Raw genomic sequence first — 24,520 nt, 5'->3', positions numbered from 1 at the left:
GCCTGGTTTTGGAGCCACTTAGGGCTCCTGCCTCTGGAGGGTGATGCTGGAGCCATCACCCCACTCGAGAGGCAGGCGGGCTGCAGTAGCTGAGTGTGAGCAGGCAGATCTCTGCTGTCAGGTCAACCCTGACACCTGAGGGGCGGTCCTGCTCCAGGGCGGGACCCTCGGCCCCAATGAAGGTCAGCACCGCTGGGCTCTCGGCTACCCCAGGGATGGCCTCAGAGACAAGAGCCTCTCCCACGCCCACCCTGTGGGGAGAGAGGCTGCGTGGGGATGGGGGGTCAGCTCATATTCACGCACATTTAGCGGGGCCCTTCCCAGGACAACGGCAGGCTCCCCACATCCCTCCCGGAAATACATTTGTTAAAAGAAACTGAGCGAGGCCAGAGGTTGGCTCAGAACGAATGCACGCTTAGTGAGTTCAAAGATATTCAGACAAATGGAAACAGCAGAGAGGGAAGGGGGGGCTGGGGTGTGCCACAGACACACAGGCTAAGAGTGAGAGGCCCAGGGGCTGGCTGGACGGCGAGGAGATCCCTCTGCGGCCCTCAGGACCTCCAGCCGGGCCTGGCAGGCAGGCTCTGAGAAGCAGATTTTTGGGGCTGTGACGGTTAATTTGGGAATTCCAGGGGCACCCTGTCCGTGCTTTCTTTCAGCTTGTGCTTGCGAAACAGGCCGTAGAGGACCCGCAGCGTGCTCTTGGTGTCCTTGTTCACGATGTCTGCGGGCCAGGGGAGAGGAGGGCAGGGTTCAGGCCTGGGCAGGGGGTGGCCAACCGTCCATCTTTGCCCGGGACCAGGGGGTTCCCTGGAACACAGGCCTTCAGTGCTAAACTCAGGAGAGACCCCGGCAAACCAGGACAGTCGGTCAAGCTAGGCCTGAGTCCCAGGACCCATCACAGGGCGTGCTACCTCCTTCTCCTCCCCGGCACCCTCTTGTGGGGCCCCCAACACTGCAACTCCTCGAGGCCTCAGCCCTCCGAACAGCCCATCCCCAGGGACCTCAGTCCCCCATCTCCTCTCCCCAGGACCATCCTCCACTGGTGTGGGTAGGGGCTGTGGACACAGTGCCCCTCCTAGGAAAACTCAGCAAGCGCCAGGCAAGAGGCTGCACCAACACACGGCTGTCCCCACGCCCCGTGCCCCGCTCTGTGGCGCTCGCCTGAGGCTGGCTGCCCACGAGTGCCCTGCACTCACCTTCTGGTCTGACGGGGTGACTGAGAAGGCCTTCATCCTTCAGCAGCTCCAGGGCCAGGCTGACGTTGTGTAGCTACAATGACAAGACCCCATCAGATGTCAGCACGATGACCCATCGTTCAGCAAGGAGGCCACCTCTAGTGGGAAAGGCAGTCCCTGAGGAAGGCACCCAGCCCAGGGATCAGGGAGGGCTTCCTGGTGGAGGTGACACCTGGGGGTGAGTCCTGACAAGTGAGGGGACTAACCAGGGGAGGGAGCATGGGTTCATCCTGATCTTTTCCGAAGCAGCCCCGAAACCCGTGAGCAACAGACTCCCTCAGGAACAGACAGCTGAGTTCCATGGGTAAAGCATAGATGAGGAGACCGACGTTCAGAGAGGCCACAGGGCTCATCTGAACTCACAAGACGGAAAGTGTCGGAACCAGGTGCCTGCAAAGCAGACTGGGGGCTGGAGGAGCCACGTTTACCCAGGTGCCTGCCCTTTGTGCCACCCCTCTGCCTGGTCTGGCGCCTGAGACACCACTCCCAGCACTGAGGAGAATACCTGGGCCAGAGTCAGGCCCACCCAGGTTCGGATCCCCGCTCGGTCCTGGGGAGCCTCGAGCAAGTCCCTTGGTGCCTCGGGGCCTCCATTTGCTCCCTGCAAAGTGGGGTCTCCACCATCTCCGCTGATACAGGTGGTGGGCCCTGGGGAGCCCCATCAGCCCTCGGCTCAGAGCAGCCCCTCTGTTAGTGGAGTCCTCTCTTTTCACAGCTAGTTTCTCCCTGGGGCCTCAGATCCCACTGAAAAGACCCCTGCCCTTCTCCTTGGGGCAGCAGGCTGGTGTGGTAAAGAAGAGGGCATGGGGCATGGCAGGATGAGCCAAGGATAAAGCTGGCTGAGTCCCCGACTCACTGGCACCTCAAGCAGGTCCTTCCTTCAATGGTCTCAGGCCCACTGTGCTGACTGGATGTCCCAGACTGGTGGCCGGCTGTGCTGGTCACTTCCCTCCCCATCTGCCGACCATACCAGCCCCAAAGCCTGCTTCAAACAGGCCAGGCAGTTCCCATGGCAACCTAGCCAGGGGCCCAGAGACCCGGCTGGCAGAGCAGCAGATGAGCAAGGCCCATCCGAGGAGGCCGCCCTGCCTAGGCCGCCTGCGGTCACCTCCTGGTGAGTCTGGGCAGATCTGGGTTAGATGTCTGTGCACCCGCCCCACTAGGTCACAAGTCACAGGTCAGACAAGGCACGTGTCCTGCCTGGGCCTTTGTCCCCTCATCTGTACAAGGGGAATAGTGCGTCTTCCAGAGGTCTTTCCAAGCTGCCGTGTAGATCCAAGTGTGATGGTGGACACAGGATGAGAACCACAAGGCAAGACTTGAAGGTGGAATAATAAAGGCAGAGCCAGGGCTTCCCTGCAAATTCCAGCTGTTCGGGCTCCTACAAGGGCTGGGAAGTGAGGCATGTAGGAGGGCCTGAAGCCCCTGAGAAAGAACTCTGTCTGAGAGGGAAAGGGGCAGGTCACAGTCCTGGTCCAAGGGCACAGGGCAGGGTCCGGGGGAGCATCTTCCACCCACTCCAAGGACTCCTGCCACATCCCGGGCAAGGGGCCAGAGTCCTCTATGGCAGCTGGTGGCCGTGCAGGGACCACAGGGATCTGGAAGGCAGTGAGCAGAGCCCTTCTCCACGGGGGAGAGTTGATGGAGCATCAGATGGACAGAGGCACTGAGGTGGGCCCAAGATGCAAGAGAGAGAGTGGCAGAGGCTGGGTCACCAGCCCAGCAGGGCTGTCCCCTCTAGAGCCCGTCAAGAAGAAGAAACCAAGGTTGTCACAGGTGCCAATGCTCCCAAGCAGGTGAGACACACCTCTGGGGATGTCCAGACCAGGTGCAAGCAAACCTCAGAGTGAGGGGCTAAGACCTCCACTGCTCATCCCGTGCCTTTGTCCCCAAGCCTTCCCCCGACTGGAAAATTCTGGAAAATGAGGGTTACAACTGTTGCTATTATTCTCATTTTCATCATGAACACCATTTACAGGGCACACAGAAAGTAAATGTCAGAGTGAGAACGAAGACAGCCGGGCTGGGTTCCCCCGCCTTGCAGCCCTGCCTTTGATGCGCTCACCCTCTAAGCCCACATCCCCACAGCGTGGTCCAGGGTGCAGAAAGCCAAACGGCTTTGGGAAATGTTGGCTTCGACAAAGTTATATGGAAATCCTCCACTGCAGGACTTCTCAGAGCCTTGAATATGTTTTGGTGTGTCATGAGCCTTCAAGACTGTGCATGTTTTCCCAGGTGACTTGACCATAGGATCCATTTGTCACAGAGCAGCTCATGGGACCAGTGTCTTGGAAAGACTTCCTTCACTTATTTAAAAAATATTTATTGAGCATCTACTATGCACTGGCCACGCAACAGGGGCAAACCCAGACCCACTGCCTGCTGTCGTGGAATTTGAGAATTGCTGCCATCAACTAGAGCAGTGATTGCACTTGTTTCTATGGGTCACACTCCTCGGCAATGCTCAGTCTGACCAGAAGCAGCTGCCCCAGGCTCCAGCCTGATGCCACCACGCTCTACCCAAAGCACCATTTTTCTTCCGCGCACAGTTTGAGATGATGAAAGTATGGAGCTGAGAGAAGGTTACGACCCAGAAGGATGCATTCAAATCGTCCCTGGGAGAAGTAATTGCATGTAGGAGGAAGCCAGAGATTCTTGGCCCCCGTGCTTTCATTTCTGCAGAGAAAATGATCGCCTCTCTCCTCCACCCGTACTCCTCTTCCCTCAGGGAATGGCAACCTCACGTAGACGCCATTGGCAAAGGTCTGATAACGAGAAATTCAATTGCCAGAGGCCACGCTGCAGAGATAACAATTCCTCGGAAAGGGCCGCCGTTCCTGCCCTCTTCAGCTAATGACTTCCTCAGCATTTTTATTACACATTCCTGTGGCTGAGATTTCCTACAATAGTCCATAAAAATGCATTCTTGGGGCTGAGCTGAGAGGCTGCTTCTTTTCCCCCACATAGATTGTGGCTCATCTTTGGAAGCCGGTCCTGAAGCCGTTCCTAAAGCCGGTAGAGTTGGCAGGCTGCCTGCACACAGGGGCCTTAGAAGTTGGGACGTTTGTCCCTGGCTTGTAACTAACTAGGGGTTGGAGGTGAGCAAATAGTGATCACACCTTGACATCCCATTACTCAGGTGTGACATCCCCAACACCTGAGTAACAGAGAGGGGACCCCTGTGCTGTTCCGAGCCCCTCGTCCCCAGGGGGCCCACGTGTGACCTGCCCGTCTCCATCCTTCCACCCTCATCACTGATCACACATAGGCCTCCTGCCTTCTGGATGAAGGTCAGTGCCATAGTCTCAGCCTCACTCTGACCCACCTAAGCCCCCCTTGTCCCCACAGCTCCGGGCGAGCCTCCTTCTGGGCCCACCACCCCGCCCCCGTCTCCCATGGGGCTCATCCTGGCTCCCTAGGAAGGACACAAGGAGGCGGCTCTGGCTTTGGAGACGGACGAGCCTGGATGCCAGTCTGACCTCGACCCTAACCAGTGGTGTGCTCCTGACCAGCTTACTAGCTCTCTCTGAACTCAGTTTCCCCAGAGCAAAATGGGGATGGGGAATAGTTCCTACTCAGGGGCCCGATGTGGGGAGGAATTAGCAAGTTCATCCAGGGAAGCAAGCGCCTCCCTGGGCCCAGTTCTGCATCGTCTCTGCACCACACACCACAGGGCTCTCCCGCCTCCGCACCAAGGCCGCAGGGCCTCCTCTGGCCAAGAGGATGAAGAGGAAGTGACAGCACCCCAGGTCTGAGCCTGCACCTTGTGTGTTCTGCTTTGTCTCTGTGTCCCTGCCTTTGCTGTGAAAAAACCATGCCAGGCTCACTGCCAGTCCCAGGAGGAGGACGAGAAGCACGTGGCACAGAGCTGGACAGCCCCAGTGACCCCAGCCTAGATGGCCTGACGCCCAGCCCATCCCGCGTGAGTAATGGAGCCCAGCCAAGTCTAGAGCAGCCAAACCCGGCCGACCTGCAGATCCATGAGAATGAAGGATTGCAGTTTTAAGCCACTGGTTGTTTGGGTGGTTTGTTACACAGCATTTTCGTGGCAATAGCTGATTAATACAGTGCCTGGTGAAGGACAAGAACTTAGTAAGTGCTGACCACTGTTTCTACCACCACTAGAGCTACAAACACTGCACTGCTCTAGCCTGTTTGCTTCTCAGCTCTTGGGAATCTGAGCCCCAAATCAATCTTCAAGTCAAGAGCACCCCTGCCTCCTGGGAAGGTGGAGATGATGCCCACAAAGATGGCATCTTCCTGCTGCAAAGGGGAAAATGTGGGCTGAGGGTTGGGTGGCCAGTCCTGGTGTCAGACCTGCCACTGAGTAGCTGGATGGCCCTGGGCATGTCCCAAAGCCTCAGTTTTCCCCTCTGTAAAATGGAGATACAACCCTGCCCTGCCTCCCTCACAGGGGTATGGAGTGAGGGAGAAATGGGGTAAAGGGCCAGGTGAGGCCGGAGGCAGGTAGGAACTCCAAGAGAACGTGAGAGTAGCCATGGTTCGGGGCCCTATAGGACGCCCAAGAGCTCAGAGGGGATAAGGTGGTCAGAGCCAACCACCTGGCTAAGCGGGTTGAAGCAAAGCAGGAGGCAGGATGGGCCTAGAGAACGGCCTGGGAAAGGTCTGGAGATGCCAGAGGCCCAGGCCGAGTAAGGACCACAGGCGGGCAGTGAGGCTGCGGCTGGGGGTCAGGCAGGCTGGGAAGGCGGGCCTGGAACATTCGGCAGGGGACCGGGTAGGTCAGGCTTGCAGCCAGAAGCAGGGACAGACAGGGCTGCGGATATGTGGGGGCCAGGCAGAGATCGAAACTGGAACTGGGCCAGGGTCAAGTGTGTACAGGCTCACCCCCCAACCCCAGGCAGGCCTTGAGGTTTGAACCAGCCCCAGGGCCATGGGCACATCAAAGGGGACCAAAATCTTTCCTTTTCCCAGAAACTCCCCAAGTCTGGCACTGGGAACCAGCACCCAGCCCTGCCTGGTGTCCCCTCTCTGTGGAGGGATGAAAGGGTGCCTTCCTACCCTGGGTTGCCACTGAGCCGTCCCTGGGACCCTGGGGCAGACAGAGAGAAGCTGGCCACCTGGGGTCCTGGGCGGGTCTGGGGGACCAGGGACCACATGCCCCTGGATGCTTCCACCTCTGTGATGCTCCAAACTCTTTCCTATTATTTGTGTGGTCTGAGGGGTGGCAGGGCAGGGACTGTGAGCACATTTTAGGGGCAAAAAGCCTGAGGTGCAGGCAGAGACCAGAGTCCTCCGCCTGGACTAACACAGCCATCTCCCAACCAGCCCCCCAGGTGCCAGGGTCCACATGGGAACTCCTGACCCCCACACGGCCAGAACCCTTGCCACATCCGAGCCTCGGCTGACCCTGTTCCCTTCCCCTGGGGGTGCCCCTCCTAGTTAACACTGCGAACCCAGCCCCAGTCAATTTCATGGCCACCTCTCACGCAAGGCCTCTCCTGACTGCTGCAGGTCCTACTAACCACGCCTCCTTTCAGGTCCCCAACCGGCCCACCCACCATGAGCCAAGGCACTTCATCACAGCCCTCGAATACCACACATCATTGGGAGTACAGTGGGTGGAGAGTGAGCGGTCCTCAAAAGCAGGAGCTGTGCTGGATTGTCTTTATGGCCCACGGGGCCTGATGCCAAGAGGACCTCAGAAAATGATGGATCCAGTGCATGGGTGAATGGGTGGGGGACAGGTAGATGGATGGATGGGCAGGTGGATGGATGGATGGATGGATGGAAGGATAGTTGGTCAGGTAGATGGGTGGATGGATGTGCAGGTGGATGCATGGATGGATAGATGGATGGATGGATGGGCAGGTGGATGGATGGGTGGATAGATGGATGGATGGATGGATGGATGGATGGTCGGGTGGATGGATGGATGGATGGATGGGCAGGTGGATAGATGGGTGGATGGATGGATGGATAGATGGATAGATGGATGGATGGATGCACAGGTGGATGCATGGATGGATGGATGGGCAGGTGGATGAATGGGTGGATAGATGGATGGATGGATGGATGGGCAGGTGGATGGATGGATGGATGGGCAGGTGGATGGGTGGGTGGATGGATGGATGGATGGGCAGGTGGATGGGTGGGTGGATGGATGGATGGATGGATGATGGATGGGCAGGTGGATGGATGGGCAAGTGGATGGATGGAAGGATGGTCAGGTAGACAGATGGATGGATGGATGGGCAGGTGGATGGGTGGGTGGATAGATGGATGGATGGGCAGGTGGATGGGTGGGTAGATGGATGGATGGATGGATGATGGATGGGCAGGTGGATGGATGGGCAAGTGGATGGATGGAAGGATGGTCAGGTAGACAGATGGATGGATGGATGGGCAGGTGGATGGGTGGGTGGATAGATGGATGGATGGGCAGGTGGATGGGTGGGTAGATGGATGGATGGATGGATGATGGATGGGCAGGTGGATGGATGGGCAAGTGGATGGATGGATGTGCAGGCAGGTGAATGGGTGGATGAATTGGGTGGATGAGTGAATGAATAAGTCAGTGGATAGGTGTGAGGGTCTATGGGTGAGGCTGGTGGATGGATGGGCAGACATATGGACAAACAAAGTTTCCTTTCACCCTTACTTCACCTGGAAGTGAATAAATAAAGACCGATCATGCCAATTTCCTAGATCTGTCTATCTAGAGGTAGACCCCTAAGGAAAATCTCTGGAAAACTTACCATTTCCGCAGGAGATTTGGGAGTGAGATAGAATTCCTTCAAGTGCAGGAAGAAGCCTTCCAGTTGTCCAATCAGCAAGAGTAAGATGACTCCATCTGCAAACTACAAAGGAGGGAATGGGAGGCAGATAGCCTGGAGGGTCCCCTCTGCCTTTTACAGGCTGTGTGACCCTGCGGAAGTCACACAAGCTCTCTGAGTCTCAGGTTCCTTTTTGAGAAATGGGGACGACACCCTGACCTCACAGAGTTGTAAACAGCAGCAGGTATAAAGCAGTTATTTGTTGCCTAGCACAGAGCATGCGCTCAATAAAATGAGCTATTTTGACATTTTCTGTAAAATAGCTTCAAATCATTTTTTAAACCACATATTGTTCCATGAGCTACAGAAGCCCAGGAGAAAACAAAGTTAAGTGTAAATAATTCCATCAGGAAAAGGCAGAGAACAGCACACCGGGCTCATTTTGCTGGCTGCCACATTTGTATTTGTCTGTTTTGTCTGTATGTTCAGAGATAAAGCTGTCACCCTAGCACCAGCACATCATATGCTAATATAATCGTATTCAGTCTCTTCAAAGACACAAAACACAAGATTGAATGTTGGAGGAAAAGCCACCACGCAAAGTCCTTAATGGAATTTCCTCATATTAGGTCTGCTCTGATGCTATTAGTTTGGCATATTCCCTGGTAATACCACCAAAATACCAGGGACTTTAATATCCCCTTTTATCCAGCAGTCGAAATACCACCCTCACATGTGCCATTATTCTCCAAATGTCATTATTTTACCAAGGGAGAGAGAAAGATGAAACAGGTAGAATGTAAACCTAAGAAATCATCTTGTTTATTCCCACATAAAATGTAATAAAACCACAAATGTATTGTTTATTATGTGTGGACAGTGTGTCAGGTAATACACAGAACACCTGGATGCTCATCATCTCATTCATTACTCACAGTTCTATGAGGTTGGTATCCCTGTACCCATTTTAAAAGAAGAGGAGCCTGAGGTTCAGAGAAGTCCAGGTCCAAAGCCACACAGCTAAGGTGGAGGAGGTGTCCTCAGAGCCCAGGAGCAACACGTGCCCATCTAGCTTCAGAGTCTGCTATCTCCACCCTGCAGTGTCACCACACCACGTCACACATAGACTTCTCACGTGGCCGCCGTGCGAGGTGGTGATGGAGCACAAACTCTGGCCTCTGCAACCTGGGTTCAAATCCCAGGCCCACCAGTTAATCACTGTGTGACCTTGGACAAGTTAATTAACCTTCCTGCGTTTATTGTCCTCATCTGTAAAATGGGATAGTATCAGTTCCCACCTAAAGAGTTTGTTGGGAGGAGTCAGTGAGTTAATGTATGCAAAGCACTTTGCTCAGGGCCGGGCACATGGTGAGGGCTCTATCGGCTTTAGCTACCAGGCACAGGGGTATATCAACCCCATTCCCTGCTGGCTAATGTCAGGCTGTGCCTGAGACATCAGCAGCTCCAGTGACCAGACCTGACCTCACCACCTGCCCCCAGTCATGCTGTGTGAGCAAAACCCATGTGGCCCGACCCCTGCACCACCATGCCCAATTAATGAGCCCAGGGTCCAGCAGGCTCCATTGCTGCCCTGAAGGCCCTGGGCTGGCAATTAGCTTCATAGCTTCTCTGCGCCCCACTGTGTTGAGGGAAACCACAGGGCACAGCATCCTCGTGGGAGGCCATGACCCACTGGGGAAGGCTGACCTCCTAAGACTCTGTTTCTGCCCCAGAACAGTGGGCTGGGCGATTCAGGGAGTCCACAGACATGGGGCTGTGTCGGCATCTACAACCCCTCCTGGCACACGGCACAACCTAATAGACGCTGCGAGCGAATGCACTTAGGGAAACCTCATGTGCTTTGAGTCTTGGGGTTGGATAGACCAAGATTAATTTTGAAAAAAGCTGAAAAGTGGTTCTTTTACAATGAAAAGTAATAACAGCGTAGACAAACCCCGAGATCCCCACTTCACAGCATCCCCGTTGTGCCCCTGGTTGGCAGTACCACCTACCAGCCACATCCCCACTGGAGAGGAGAGCCCCAAGGTTCCAAGAGGTGACACACGCCAGGCCACGTAGGATGGGCCCAGGCTCCCAGGGCCCTGTGGAACCGCCTCCCCAGGCCCCTTCCCTACCCCAGGCCCTGCAGCTGAGTCCCTACCTGGGTGTCCAGATTCTGCACAGACAGGCCCAGGCGGTCCAGCTTCTGGTTGACGAAGTTCACTACGGCCTACGCAGGGAAGAACAAGGGCCCCAGGTCCCCAGCTCGGGTTTGCGACCTTCCCACTTGGGGGTCACAAAAAGGCCCCCGCACAGCACCCGGCGCACAGCAGTTGCAGAGTGAGGACCCGATTCCTTTCCCTTTGCCCCACTCCCACCCCCAGTCTCAAGGCAGGCAGGCGGTGGGTGGGCGGGTGGCAGGAGGTACTCTTGGAACTTCGACCTCTCTTACCTCTTTCACAGCATTCACTTTCTCCGGAGCCAGCTTAAATAATTCATCAAAGACGTCCTCTGCAGACAGATCCATTAAACACCTCATTACGATGCTATTATCTTTGGGCCAAACGGGGACTTTTTTCCACCAAAGTTTCTCAGAATAACGAGTCTCGAGGGAGATGTAGTTTTATCTCAAGGTTCTTGAATTAAAGAACAGGTCTGGGGCTTCCCTGGTGGCGCAGTGGTTGAGAATCTGCCTGCTAATGCAGGGGACACGGGTTCGAGCCCTGGTCTGGGAAGATCCCACATGCCGTGGAGCAGCTTGGCCCGTGAGCCACAACTACTGAGCCTGCGCGTCTGGAGCCTGTGCTCCGCAACAAGAGAGGCCGCGACAGTGAGAGGCCCGCGCACCGCGATGAAGAGTGGCCCCCGCTTGTCACAACTAGAGAAAGCCCTTGCACAGAAACGAAGACCCAACACAGCCAAAAATAAAAATAAATAAATTAAAAGAAGGCTCAACATTTAAAAAAAAAAAAAAAAGAACAGGTCTGGATCAGAGTCACTGCTCCCCTGGCTGTGTGGCCTGGAGAGAATCACCTCCCCTCTCTGTGCCTTGTTTTACTCATCTGTAAAGTATGGCTGATAATAACTACTAGCCGGGATCATTGTAAATATCCAGTCTGGGAGCAGATAACACACTTGTGATGGTGGCTGGGCACACAGTAGGACTTAAATAAACGGTCATCTTTCCTGCCGCGGACGCCATCCCTTCCTCTGGGAACTTGCCCCGCCTCCTGCTGGTTCCCTGCTCCACCCACAAGCCCACAGGAACTGCCACAGGTGGCTGAGCAGGGACCAGCCCCACACTGACTCTTGGCCCAGTGGTCTCCTCCGCAGCGTTTGTGGATTGGCAGAATAAGGGCACCCAGCCCCCCCAGAGAGTCTGAACTTTGCTACAGCGCACAAAAGACCAGCGCCCTCCATAGCTGAGTCATGCCCATGGAGCTGCATCTTAGCAGCTCAGGCCACTGGTCCAGCCTCAGAGGTGCCAAGTCCTCAGACTAATGCCCTTTTCCCACAAGCTGCATTCCTACTATTCGCAGCTATGCAGCTTTTTCACCTTCCCCTGGGGAGAGTGCTCCGCAGGCACTGAATACCCAACCGAGAAGAATTTCCCTCTTGATTCTGCCAGTCAGCTGCTGTGTGACTCTGAACGAGTCACTTCACCACTCTGTGCCTGAGTTCCCTCATTAGTGAAGGGGGAAAAGTAGCACCAGATAGCATCATGCACGTTAAAATCCCCCATAAACCAATAAACATGGTGGAAACACCCGTGGTCCCTCCCAGACCTCTTGGCCTGTGGTCAGTGAAATTGTGTCCCTGAAGGAGCCAGGAATTCAGAGGCCAATGTGCACTCGGATGGCACAGGCCAGAACAGGATGGACATGCTAGAAATGGTTTTAAGGGAGCCCTTTTCCATGTCCCTGCCCCTCATTGTGTGACCCAGCCTCATGCGGCCCCCTAACAAACACTGCTCCCTAGGCAACCCCTGTGTCCTCCGGCTGCCCCTCCACACATGCACACACAGCCATCCGACCAGCCTCCCTCGTGCCTCCCCTCTCCTCCCTTTCCCCACTCAACCTTTCTCAGCCCCTGTTCTCAGAAGCCCCTCACAGGTCACTATTTCCTCCTCTGCAGGTGAGAATCCCTTGCCCATACAGCTCTTTGTCCCAAGTGGGTAAGGTTCAAAGAGGAAAAATAATGTTAAGATGGATGGATGGATGGGTTGGTGGATGGATGGATGGATGGATGGAAGGATGGATGGATGGGTGGATGGATGGATAGAAGGATGGATGGATGGGTGGATGGATGGATGGATGGATGGATAGAAGGATGGATGGATGGATGGATGGATGGATGGATAGAAGCATGGATGGATGGGTGGATGGATGGATGAATAGATGAATGGATTGGTATATGGATGGATAGATGGATTGGTATAAGGATGGATGGATGACCAACTGGCCAGGCAGACTGACTAAGGAATGAATGAATGAAGAAGGAAAGGTTGGGTTAATCAGTTGATTGGTGAAGATCTCTGTCACAAAAGTAGCAGCCAAATTAGTGAACAATCACTATTAAGCACTTACTCTGTGCTAAGCACATTCACAAGGTACCTTTTCACCCTCACCACCATTCTAAGAGGTGGGTGCCATTATTAATCCCATTTTACAGATGAGGAAACTGAGGCACAGACCGGTTCAGACACTTGCCCAAGTTCACGTGGCTAATAAATGGGGGAATTAGTGTTTGAACCCAGGTTGCCTGGCTCCAGAGCCCACACACTGAACACTCCATAGCTGCTGCCGATGGGAATTATAAATCTCTCTACCCATATGAGCGGTATCATAAGAAGGAACAGCCAGATCCATGGACAGACAGACAGAAGGAGGGACAAATGGACAAGAGGGCTCGAGATAGACGTAGCAGACCACAAAGGAACTGTGAGCACACCCAATAATCAACCTGTCATCATAACATGTTTATCTCCACACGTGTCCAGTAGAAAAAGATTCCCTAAATTAGGAAAGTACTCACTCGAAGGCTGGTCCTTGTCTGTGCTAAAGGGAAAATTGTAGGGGGGAAAAAGGAAACACATGGTTAAAAAATAACATCCTCAGACCTGTAGTCTCTTCATATGACAAGACCCAGCAGTGGGAAGGTTGACAAACTGGGGAGTTGCTTTTTCCTGGCAGCTCTGTAAGCGGGCAGGGACCTCGTGGAAAGCAAATGGCAAACGAGGTTCAAACCTTCCCCTGAGGCTCCCACACCTAGAAATGTCTGGATTGTGTCCTTTTTTGGCTGCTGTTTTAGTTTGCGGGGGGCATATTACACACACAATAAAAACACACACATCCTAACTTTAGAGCTGGTGCATGTTTACATATGCACACGTGTGTGTGAAATCACCACCCCCAACAAGGCACAGAACCTTCCTGGCACCCCCAATGTGCTCCCCCATCCCATTACACCCCACAAAGGTTACCACTGCTCTGATTTGTCTTGTTGGCCTTTCATTTTGTCTGTTCGTCTATGAAATGAAATCGTATGTACTCTCTTGTGTCTGGCTTCTTTCACTCCCTTTTTATTGTTCTTGAGTGGTTTTTCTTGGACTTTGTTGCTAAATTCTCCGCCCCAGCACACCTCCTAGAAGCAAGGTTCTGAGCCCCAAGTAGGCCGAACTCTCCTTGGAGAGCCGGGCGGCCCCTCCGACCGTGGCCCTGGGGGGTGGAGAGGGCAGCCTGAGAACCAGGGCTCAGCACGGAGGCAGCTGCCAGGAGGGGCACACGTCCCTGTGCTGCCCTCACAGACATTTCTGAGCTCATCAGCGGCTGAGAAGGGTGATTTTAGGGCTATGACGGGAGAAGAGGTGCGCCAGGGAGGTCATTTAGGCTCCCTGAGTCGGGGTGGGGCCGTGGTGGTTCGATGGGGGGACAAGCCCTCCTCCCAGGGTGACCTTGGGAGGGTAAATGGGCCGACGAGCACACGGGCCCCGCTGGCAGGAGGGACCAGCAGAGGTCTGCTTCCTCCGTCCTTGGCCATGCTCGGCTCACACGCCTGGACCACAGACCTTACCCGTCATCAACTGGCAGAGGTTTGAGCACTTCCCCCCACCCCATCCGCAGTGGACATCCAGGAGCCGTAGACCGGAAGGACCTCAGGGTTGGGGGCGTACAGGAGGGGGAAGGTCCCCTCACATACATCACCTATAACTCTCACAGCAGCCCCAACAAGTAGGCACGGGTCCCCCTTTATCAGAGGCGTGAAGAAGCTCAGAGAGGGGGAGTGACTTGCCCAAGGGAACACAGCTCAGACATGGCTAATCTGGGATTTCAGTCCAGGTGGGGCTGGCTGCCCAGCCTGTGAGCAGAACAGAACTGAACTCACCCAGCTGGGGTTGCTGAGGATAAAATGGGTTAAGGGAGCTGAAACAGCCCAGTGCCCTGCACACAGTAGGCCTTCAGTAAGTGTTAGACCAGAAAGGAGAATCCACAACTTTCCTGCAAGGAGTCCACTCTCTGACCAAAACCAGAAAGACCTTTGGACCAGACCGGGGTGGGCTGCAAAGTGGGGAAGCCAGGCAGCCACATGTGGCAGGGTCTGGAGAAATACTGCCCGGCAGGGAGAGCCAGGGCCCCTCCGCAGCTCTGGCAACTTTGCAAAGATGAGAAACATTCTGCCTGTACCCAATAAAGATTCTACAATTCATAGGGCAGAATAAGCGTCCCAAACCCAGGGGCCTGCAGCAGGGCTGGGCTCTCACCCAGCAAACGGGGCAGGGACCTGGGCAGGTGCCCGGATGTGTGAGCCTACAGGTGGCAGGAGGGAGGGACCCTTGGCTGAGGTCAGTTACAATCTCCAACCAAAGGGAGTCCAGGAATGCAAAACGGCCATGTCTCCCTGAAGAGACAACACAGCTGGGGTGTTGGAGGGCTTGGGTCGGGGGTACGAGGTACATGTATGGTTTCCTTTACCACCCAGGCAGTCAGGAGTTTAGGCCACAGGCCAGCCTGGTCCCGCACTGCTAAGGCCCTTCTAAAGGTTGAACTGCGGCCTGCAGTTCAGAGACACCTTATGGGACCCCCTGCTTCTCCGAGACCCCAGGACTCTGAGGCTGTCTTGTTGCAGAGCGCACGTGCCCGGCCCTCATCCCGATGTGAGTGTTTCCAACTCTGCCAGGAAGCACATGCTGTGCAGGTGGGTGTCGAGGCAGAGGGGAGAGCTCATTGGCTGATCGACTTCTGGTGTCCTGCGTGCGCGGACAGACGAAAGGCCGACAGCTGGCCGACCCGGGCACTCCAGGCCCCAGCCCCACCCTGTACACAGTAGGTGCTCACTAAGCGCTGGTGGTGTGAGTGAGCCCTCTGCGCCCTTGCCTCCTGGCACTGGTTGTAAGTTTCACGCCCGGCTGCAGAATCTCCCCGCCATGGATGAGGCTTCCCGGCAGCACCCGGCTCCAGGTGTTAGGAAACCAGCCTGGGGTTGGGGTCCAGAGACCCCAGTTTCCGGGTCCCTCCTGGCCCCCAGTGCCTGCAGTGTGACCTCATGACCGAGGGCCAGAGCCCCTTCTGACCCCAGCTCTTCCTGTTTTGCCGGGCTTTGCGGAGGGTGGAGGGCGAGCCCTGTGAGGGCCAATGCAGGCCCCGCAGCAATTAGAGCGGTTGGCAGAGTAAGGGCCGCTCCCAGGAAGGTCAGGCAGGTCTGCCCCGCCCCTGGCCCCAGGCCCCAGGCTCCACCGCCCATTCCTGAGAAAGCACAGCCGGCCTCCGCCCCTGGTCCCTCCCTCACCGGCACTCAGTGAGTTGCTCCACCAACAGCTCCGACTTCAGGCCGCTCTTGGTGCTCTAGGAAAGAGAAAAGGGGACAGAAAGGGGGAACCACAGAAAATTCTAGGACCACGCCTGCCACTAGAAGAGACTGTAGTGGCCAAAGCAGCCCCAAGGGACCCAGTTTACGCTGCCTCATCCGCTCCTCGAGGGGGCCTCCTGGGCAGCCCTCACCACTGGGGCCAGCTTAATTGTCCTTCTTCCCACAGGCCTGGAGCCCCACGAGGATGGGGACCGCGTCTGCCTTGTTCCCCAGTTATCCCCAAAGTCTGCCCAGGGCCTGGCTCACAGGGTATCAATGGACACGTGTTCATCTGAATAACAAATGAATGAGTGGGTGAATGAATGAATGAGTGAGTGGGTGAGTGAGTGAGTGAATGAGTGAGTGGGTGAAAGCATGAAGGAATGAAGTCACCTCTGATTTACATACGTGTAAACAAAGCCATGACACTGCTCAGCGGAGAATTCAAGTCAATTGTTTTGAACAACTAAGAGTGCATTCCCCTGAGTTTGGCTGGACTCAGCGTGTTCTGTCGGGTGGGTTAAAGGGAAGCTGGCTGCTCCCCAGGTACCCAGGGGCTGGGGGAGGGGAGAGCGGGGAGCGGAAGCAGGTGGGGCCTGTTTGTGGTGCTCGGGGTCTGTCTGAGAGAGAAGGCATGGACTCCCGGGGCATCAGCTACAGCAGAAGTCCTGCACGTGCTAGACAGGGAGCACCCCGTGGGTGGAGAAACCCAAAAAGCTCCTTGGAACCTTCGTCACACCCATCTGTCGAGGGATGAGACCATCACAGTGAGAGGGCAGTGGCTGTGGCCCAGTGGTGTGAAGACTCCAGAAAGGCCGTGAACAGATGGTCACTTATGGCCCGTGTGGTTGCCGTCAGCCAGGACCTTCGTGATGCCTCAGGCAGGTGCCATCTGCCGAGTAAGTGGGACTGGCCGGCCCACACAGACCTCCTCGTGGCCTCACTGGACTCTCAGCATCTCTCGCCCACAGCTCCAGCCCAACCCCCCACTGCTGTCCTGGTGGGATTCGGTGCTTCTCATGGCTCCCTGGAACTCACCCCAGTTCAGCCCCCGCCCCCTGCAGCACGCCCCCATCCAAGGTGTGGCGATACGGCCCCGAGATGTTCAGCCAGCAGGCAGGCATCCTCCGGTGCCCTGTGCCTTACCTCCATGATGATCACCTCCACCTTGACATTGGTTGGAAGGGACAGGTCCGGCTGGAAGCACGTGGCCAGGGCCACGAGGAGATGCAGGGTGGCCAGCAGGTCCTTGTTGAAGATGCCTGGGAGGGGAGGGGGCACAAGGTCAGAGCCCTGGGGGACGACCAAACCTGGGGCCACATGGTGGGTTCCTGACCGTCACAACCACCCTCTACAGGCCAAGGAGCTCTGTGTCCAGCCTTCAGGAGAGCAGAGGTCCGGAGATCTACATTTGGAACCTAAAAATAGTCACACTTGGCCCCAGTCAACCCTCTTCTGCAAGTACAGCCCAAGGGCACAATCTACCCTGTGGACGGGGATTTTAACACACAGATGTTCACTGCAGTGCTGTTTAAACAGCTAAATGTCCTACAGCAGGGCCCTGGGTGAACCAGTTGTGAGATTTAAGCTGAATGCGACCTGATTCAGGGCCAACATTACAAACATCAATTACTGAATGTGAGACTTGCAGTGGCGAAGGTAGTGGCAGGGGACCCAACAAAAACCGGCTTTGAAAACTGTTACATCCTCACCACCCAACCTTGGTGAAGCTACTCAGTGTCTCTTGGCCTCGGTTTTCTCATCTGGAAAATGGGGAAGATGTAGAGGTTGGAATGGCAGGAAATCATACCAAATGGTTAACGGGGTGGGGCTTTGCACACTCGCATTTCTTACGAGCAGGCACTGCAGATGCAACTTAGCTAAATTAATGAAGCAGGACGGTTAGTGCCCATCTGACGAGGTAGATGAGGGCGTGTGTGATGCTTGGAACTCAGTAAGCAGTGGCCGCATTATGGACAAGGCTGCCTTTTATCACCCTCGTGCTGTGCTTCAAGGCAGCACCCCCCGCACCCCGAGTAGGGGGCTGTGACTCTGCCTCCCCCCACCACCACTGACACGAGCCCCACGCACTCTCCACGCTCCACTGGGCCTGCGGCTCCTCCACCTGCAGGCTCTGGCTGGCGGCCTCCAGGACCACGGCCAGCTTGCGCCTCTGGCTAGCCTCGGTCAAGGCGATTTCCTCCACGTCCAGCTTGACTCCAGTCAGCTTCTCTGAGGGCAGGGGAAGGAGGAAGAGGGAGAGAGAGGGTGGGAACGGCTGGCGGGGGGGACAGTTGGGGCCCCTGCAGGGGACCCACAGCTAGTCTGCTTCCTCCAGGGAGGCAGGGTGCTGTCCTTCCTCACGGGCCACGCAGGCTGCACGATGGGGTGAGCTCTGCCCCGGGCCCACCTCACGTTGACCATCCCTGTGCCCCCCACCCCCAGCCTCCCACACATCAACCCGCTCCTCATTCCTGTGGGGCAGGGTGGCCCAGGGGTTAAAGCCAAGACCCCTGGCTCCCCTACTTTCTTCACAGTGAGACCTTGGACAAGGTCCCAGGCCTCCCAGAGCTCAGTTTCCTGGTCTTTAAAACGGGCATAGTCACAGGACAGAGTTGTTCTGAGGATTAACTGCACCTGCTCCATGGCAAGGGCTCAGGAAGCCATAGCTCGTGGGGCTGTCCTGCAGCCAATCTGCCAAGGGCACCGCAGAGGGCACTGAGCAGGCCCTAGGCTGGCCCAAGGGGAGTCGGGACCACCCAGCCCTCCAGGACTGCCCAGCTTTGGACGCAGCCACTTACGGAAAAGGTGGTGCAGGATGAGTCCGTCGAAAATATCCTCCTCCAGGCTGCGGACCACGATGTGCTCGGGCAGGAGCTCAGCATTGATCCACTCCATCAGCACCTGCGGGCCCCGAGAGACAGCTGGCCCGGGGCCCCTCCTCACCCGGCCTCTCACCGGGCTCAGCTCTGCCCTCCTCCCACCAGCCAACTCCTACCCGTCCTTCAAGGCCAGGAAAAGCATCACCTCCTCTGGGAAGCCTACTCTGATCTCCCAGGTTGAGTCAGGGGCCTGCTCTGGGCTCCCGAAGACCTGAGCACTGCCGGCTATTGTTTGTTCTGTGTAAGGTTTTGGTAATACACGGGCGCTGGTGTCCCGCCCCCTCCTGCAAACTGCAGCAGAGCCCGAGGGCTGTCCCTGGAAGTCAGAAGTGCAGAGAAGCAGCACCCCATCCCTTTAAGGGAGCAGCCCGAGCTACACGGGACTTGGTGGGTAAACACCCCAGCTCCTCTGCCCCCGAAGGAAGACTCCAAGGTGCCCGCTCCATACTGGCTCCCAGAGGTTGCCAGCCGGCTTGAGCTCCGACGACCATCATCTGCTCCATCACCCACCCTGGGTGTCTCCTTCCCACATGTCTTACTTCCCTGCTCCCCTTCCTTGTCTCCTGCAATTACCTCCCAACTCAATATTTGCACCTGAATCTTTAGTTCAGGATCAGTTTCTGGAGGACCCCAAACTAAGATGAAGTGTCAGCACTCCAGCAGCTTTTCTTCTGTGTCCCAGGGCCCAGTAGAGGGAAAAGTAGATGGGGGGACGGACAGAATGGGAGCGAGGAAGAAAAGGATGGAAAATGGGCCACAAATCCTCTAGGGGGTCAAAGGTGGCCAGGAGGCCTCCTTGGAGGAGGCAACAGAAAGGCCCCTCGGAGACTACAGAAGTAGGGCAGAGGAAAATGGAGGTCCCAAGCCTGTGCCCAGCTGGTCCTACAGCCAAGAAGAGTACCAAGAAGTGGGTGATGCATGCCTATACCTGCCCACTTCGCCAGCTGTCCTCTGCCCTGGGCAGCTGAGCCAGAGAAGGAGCACAAGATTGGGGGCCAACAACCTGGGTCAAATCCCAGCTCTGTCACTGGCCAGCCATGTGTCCCCCACAGGTCAGGTCACTTCTCCGAGCCTCACTATCTGCTCCCTGGGATGCAGGTGACAACAGATCCCTCTCAACGGCCGTGAAGTTTGCTGGGATCATGTGCGTAAAGGCACACAGTCAGTGCTCAGTAAATATCCCTTCACGCAGCCACTCAGCAAGTCTCCCAGGGGCCTGCGGGATCGCCACCCACCAGCCTGAGGTCGGGGAGGGGAGGGGGCGGCCTGCGGTCCCCACCCCAGGAAGACAAAAAGACTCCTCCAGAGAAAGAGGGTCAGAGAAGGATGCCACACCTTTTGCAGTTCTTCAAATTTGGGATCCTTCCTGGAAGTGGGTGGCAGGAACTTCTTCTTTTCTCCTGGAAGCAGAGATGAGCGTATGTGCCTGGGGACCCTGCAGGCCTCCCCCAGAGCTGGCACCTCGACCACAAGAGGAAATCGGTCACGCTGCTTCACACGCACACACACACATGCACATACATGTGCATAAAAGTGCACTCACACACACACACACCTGCACACACACATGTACAAATGCACAGACACATGCACCCCCACACACAGAGACACACACAGACACACACACACACCCTGAGCACCAAACATCCAAAGAGATTGATTTCCCAGACACACCTCATCCTCTGCACCTCTTTCTTTGCCCATGCTCTTCCAGCCTCCCCACTAATGCCCTTCCCCCCTGCATTTCCCTCATGAACACCAGCTCATCCTCAGACACTGCAGTATTTATATTTTGGGAACGTACTTAAAGTTGAAAACTATTTCTTGTCTATCTGGAATTCACATTTAACTGGGCATCCTCTGTTTTACCTGGCAACTCTACCCACATATATAAGAAGGAGCCACGGCTTAGATGAGCCCAGATTCCTGGGCTCCAAGGGGCCAGGACAGAGTTCACCGGCATCTGTCTGGCTCCCCCGTATGGGCACGACACTGAGGCTGCCTGGCTCGTCCTATGAGCTCCAAGACCTGGGTCAGCATCTCCTGCAAGTTTAAGAACCTCAGAACCCACAAGGGTCAGGGCCAAGGGGGACCTCTGGAATCGAGTCCCAAAGGATGGGGTGGGAAACTGAGCCACCAAGTGGGGCGGCCTTGCCCAAATCCACAAAATGCATTGCCTCTGTGTTCATGTGGTCCAGCAGGGGGTCAAGTATAAAGCAGAAGGCATAGGCAGACGTCTAGACGTTCTGAAAACCTTTGCGTACCACCCAGCCCCGTGTGCTCTGACGAGAGGAGGGCGGGCCCTTGACAGACGCTTGGGGAGAGAGCGAGCAAGTGTGTGAATGGCTGTGGCCCTTTCCTGGAGCAGATTTCTTGCCACTCTGAATCATACCATGTTCCAGCTCTGCCTGCCAGAACTCTAAGTAACTCTAAACCAACTCTAAAACAAAAAATAAATATTTTTTCAAATCACTAAGCCCTACCACCCGAACTGCAGTTTTCCTCATGATGCTTTCCAACCTGAAACCACTTATAAACCGAGAATGCCAGTTAACAGAGCCAGCCCCGCGACCCTGGCCTTGGCGCTCTGCTACGTTACTCCCTGGGCCTCGGTTTCCTTGTCTGTACAAAGGAGGTAAAAACACCCATCCTCAGAGTAATCGGTGAGATGCTGCGTATAAGTTCTCAGCACAACCCCAGCCCAGAGTGGGCACACACAGCAATCAGTACCCTCATTAACATGGAGATGTGCGGTTATATGGTATATGGGGATAATTCTGTGGAAGGTTCCAGAAGCAGGGGGTCAAGTATAAAGCAGAAGGCATAGGCAGAGGCTGGACAGAACCTAGTGTCCAGTTGACAACTTAGAAAAGCAGTGCAGTACCCAGCACGGCTTGTTCGGTTCTTACAATGCAGATCCTCCCCCCCATCCCCCGCCGGCCCGGCACCTTGTGAGAGTGTCGCCCCGGGCGGTGCGTCCGCCCTCCCGGGGAGCTGCAGCAAGTTGTAGAGGGGCTCCGGCTCCATCACTGCCTTGCCGGCCCTGGGGATGCAGGAAACAGGACATCACTCTCCGAGTCACTCTAAATTCACTCTGTGTGTCGTTTCCTCCAGACCAGGGGGTACAGGGAGAGAGAGGGTGGGAGCTGGCTTTGGATGGACAAGTCACCGCGCTGCCTGGGCAAAGGGACGGGGCCCCTGGTGAGAGGGAAGCTCGGAGCCGATCCTTGCAGGACACAGGTGCGGAGAAAGGCAGCGACTGAGGTCTCGACCTGGGCAAAGGCTCGGCCGCGAGATGGGGTCCTTGGTCAGGTGCAGGGCGGCCAGCCCATGGCCCCACTACAGCACACGGGAAGCCCACCCACCCTGGGCAGTAGGACCAAGGGAGCAGCCCACTTCTCAGAGCTTCATGGATCTAGAAGACCCTCGGGCTGAGCTCCAGGGGGAAATCTGGGCGGGCTGCGTGGAGCCACTATGGCTGGTTGCGGTGAACACGCAGATGGGTGACATCTGCAGACCAGGAGCTCCTGCGGGGGCGGGGTTGGGGGACAGCAGGCCTGTCCTCTCTGGGCCCTGCGCCTGAGTCAGGGGGACACAGAGAGGCACCGCAGACTGTGAGTGAGTGGACGGGACTGGGGTGCAGGCTGGGCTCTCAGGGGGGTGGCCTGGCCCTGCCTGGCCCCAATTCTGAGCGAGGTTCTCCACAGCGGGGCTTGTCACCCTGGCCTGTCGTGGTGGTTTAGGGGTCTCTTTGCTCGCCGGGAAGGGCCAGCATTCCCAGAGCCCACAGGTACCCTTCTTCATCCTTGCCAGGGGCAGGGGCCAGGCTCCCCCCGGGCCCGGCAGATTCAGAACCTCCTTCCTGGTCCCCTGGACTCACTTCCTCTCCTGCTCGGCTAAGGGCCTTGCTCTCCCTCTTTCTCTCCTGCCCCTGGGTCTTCCCCAGCACTCCCAACCCCACGCAGACATTTGGGGCAGGGGCCTCATGCAGTAGAAGCTGGTGGTCAGCTCCAGCCCAGGGGAGGCCTGGCTGGAGCGGCAGGGCCCAGAGCCGTGGAGAGACAGAAGCATTCGCAGGGCTGTAGCCACCCTGTCACACTGGCAGCCAGCCTGGGGACACTGGGGCACTGTCTGTGGCTCCGTCCTGCCCTAAAGTGTGGGAGGGGGGAGAACACAGCTACTGGGCCAACTCCATCCCCTATATTCCCAAGCTTCCTTTTGGACAGGATTCGGTTCAAAGGGTGTGGCCAGAGGAGAGGAAAGAACTTGGCCTGGGGGTTAAGAGATTGGGTTCCGGGCTGGCTCCTCCTCATTCTGGCTGTGTGACTTTGGGCAAATACCCTCCCCTCTCTGGTCCTGATATTTCCTTACAAGGAGGGGCTGGACTCGATGCTCGCCAAAGGCAGCTGAGTGGACGCAGAGCTGGGAGCGGCCTCCAGCCATCAGCAGCCCCGGGCAGCCCCTTCCCTGACCTGGGCCTCTGTTTCTTCATCTGGAGACTGGGGCTTGCCTTTCTCCCCAACGCATCGGATGAAGCTTAGGGGAGATGACAGGGTGGAAAGGGAAACTCTTGGCCTGGCTACACGAGAGGTGGGCCAGTGCCCTGCTGGCTGTCTGGGCCTCTGGGGCGGGAGGAACGGCTGCCTCTAAGCCTGGGTGGCCAGAGGGCCACCGGGGCGCAGGGTCTACCTTGCCGGCTACCTCCCGGTGGCGGCTCAGCTAAGCCTGTGCTCTCTGGGCTCCATTTCCACGAGGCCCCTCGGAGCCCTCCCTCTCTCTGTGTGAGCTCAGGCGCCCGAGCATTACGGCTGAGCAGAAAACCCCAGAGGCGAGGACTCACCTGGCTGCTTCCTCCACTCCAGGAAACAAAGACCACGGAGCGCAAACAGTGGTCCCCGTATTCCAAACCAAAACAGGTTCCGGGTTCCCTAGGTCGGCGGGGGCCACAGGGGCCGGCTGAGAGGCAGGGGCAAGAAGCTCACTTCCTCCGGGGCCTGTGGCTTCTGCTGGGCCTGCCGGGCTGCGTCTGCAGGGAGCTTCCTCCTTGCTGGGCTGTAGGGCCTGATGTTCTGAAAGCGATGCCGCTGCAGCCCCACCGGAAAGCTCTGCCCCTGGGGCCCAGCCACACCTCTTTCTCTCCCTCTCGCCTCCCCAGTACGCAAACCAAGCCAGTTCCTGAGGCCAGAGGCTGGGAGTCGGCTTCCCCCAGGCCCACCATCAGCAGACTGTCAGCTCTAGCTCCTTGCCCCCAGCCTGGCCAGGCCCCACTTCCTCTCTCCTGGACCACGCGGGAGCCTCTACTAGCTGGACTTGCGTTGCCAGCTTCACTCACACCCCACCTCCCACCCAGGAGTTGTTCTCCACAGACGACCAGAGGACCCACTTCACAACCCAACTCGCTCAAAAGCCGTCAGTGGTGTCCAATAGCTCTTAAAATGAAATCCATATAACTGATTCACTTTGTTATAAAGCAGAAACTGACACACCACTGTAAAGCAATTATACTCTAATAAAGATGTTAAAAAAAAAAAAAGAAATCCAGTCTGCCCAGCTCAGCCCCTAGGTCCCCATGTGACCTGCCCGCTACACCTCCATCCTCATCTCGTATCCTCTCCCGCCCTCACGCCCTCCCAGCCACACTGACCACCTTTCTATTCCCTGAAAGTGCCACGTAACTACCTTCTTTGGGGTCTTCACACTTACTGTGCCCTCTGCCTAGAAGCCCCTATGCCAGCTTTTAAAATGGCTTAGTTCACATTGTTACCATCAGCTTAAGTGCCTCCTCCTTCAGGAAGCCTTCCCTAGCTGCCTTATCTAA

The 24,520-nt window shown here is 56.4% G+C and overlaps 1 protein-coding gene across 1 annotated transcript; it reads right to left on the bottom strand.

Moving 5' to 3' along the window:
- Nucleotides 1-614: 614 nt before the first annotated feature.
- Nucleotides 615-23,194, bottom strand: PARVG (parvin gamma; the record flags this gene model as incomplete). Its single annotated transcript, XM_079715039.1, is given in 15 exon segments — nucleotides 615-724; nucleotides 1,200-1,272; nucleotides 7,958-8,059; nucleotides 10,137-10,205; nucleotides 10,428-10,486; nucleotides 13,010-13,032; nucleotides 15,761-15,816; nucleotides 16,967-17,082; nucleotides 17,912-18,052; nucleotides 18,622-18,724; nucleotides 20,038-20,102; nucleotides 21,651-21,745; nucleotides 23,074-23,111; nucleotides 23,113-23,155; nucleotides 23,157-23,194. Coding segments are annotated over 15 exon segments (1,131 nt in total).
- Between the last annotated feature and the right edge of the window lie 1,326 nt (nucleotides 23,195-24,520).

This window comes from Hyperoodon ampullatus (genome assembly GCF_949752795.1).
Source record: "Hyperoodon ampullatus genome assembly, chromosome: 11".
Taxonomy (NCBI): Eukaryota; Metazoa; Chordata; class Mammalia; order Artiodactyla; family Ziphiidae; genus Hyperoodon; species Hyperoodon ampullatus.
The sequence above is the reverse complement of the archived record's forward strand: the minus strand, read 5'-3'. Positions and strand labels throughout refer to the sequence as shown.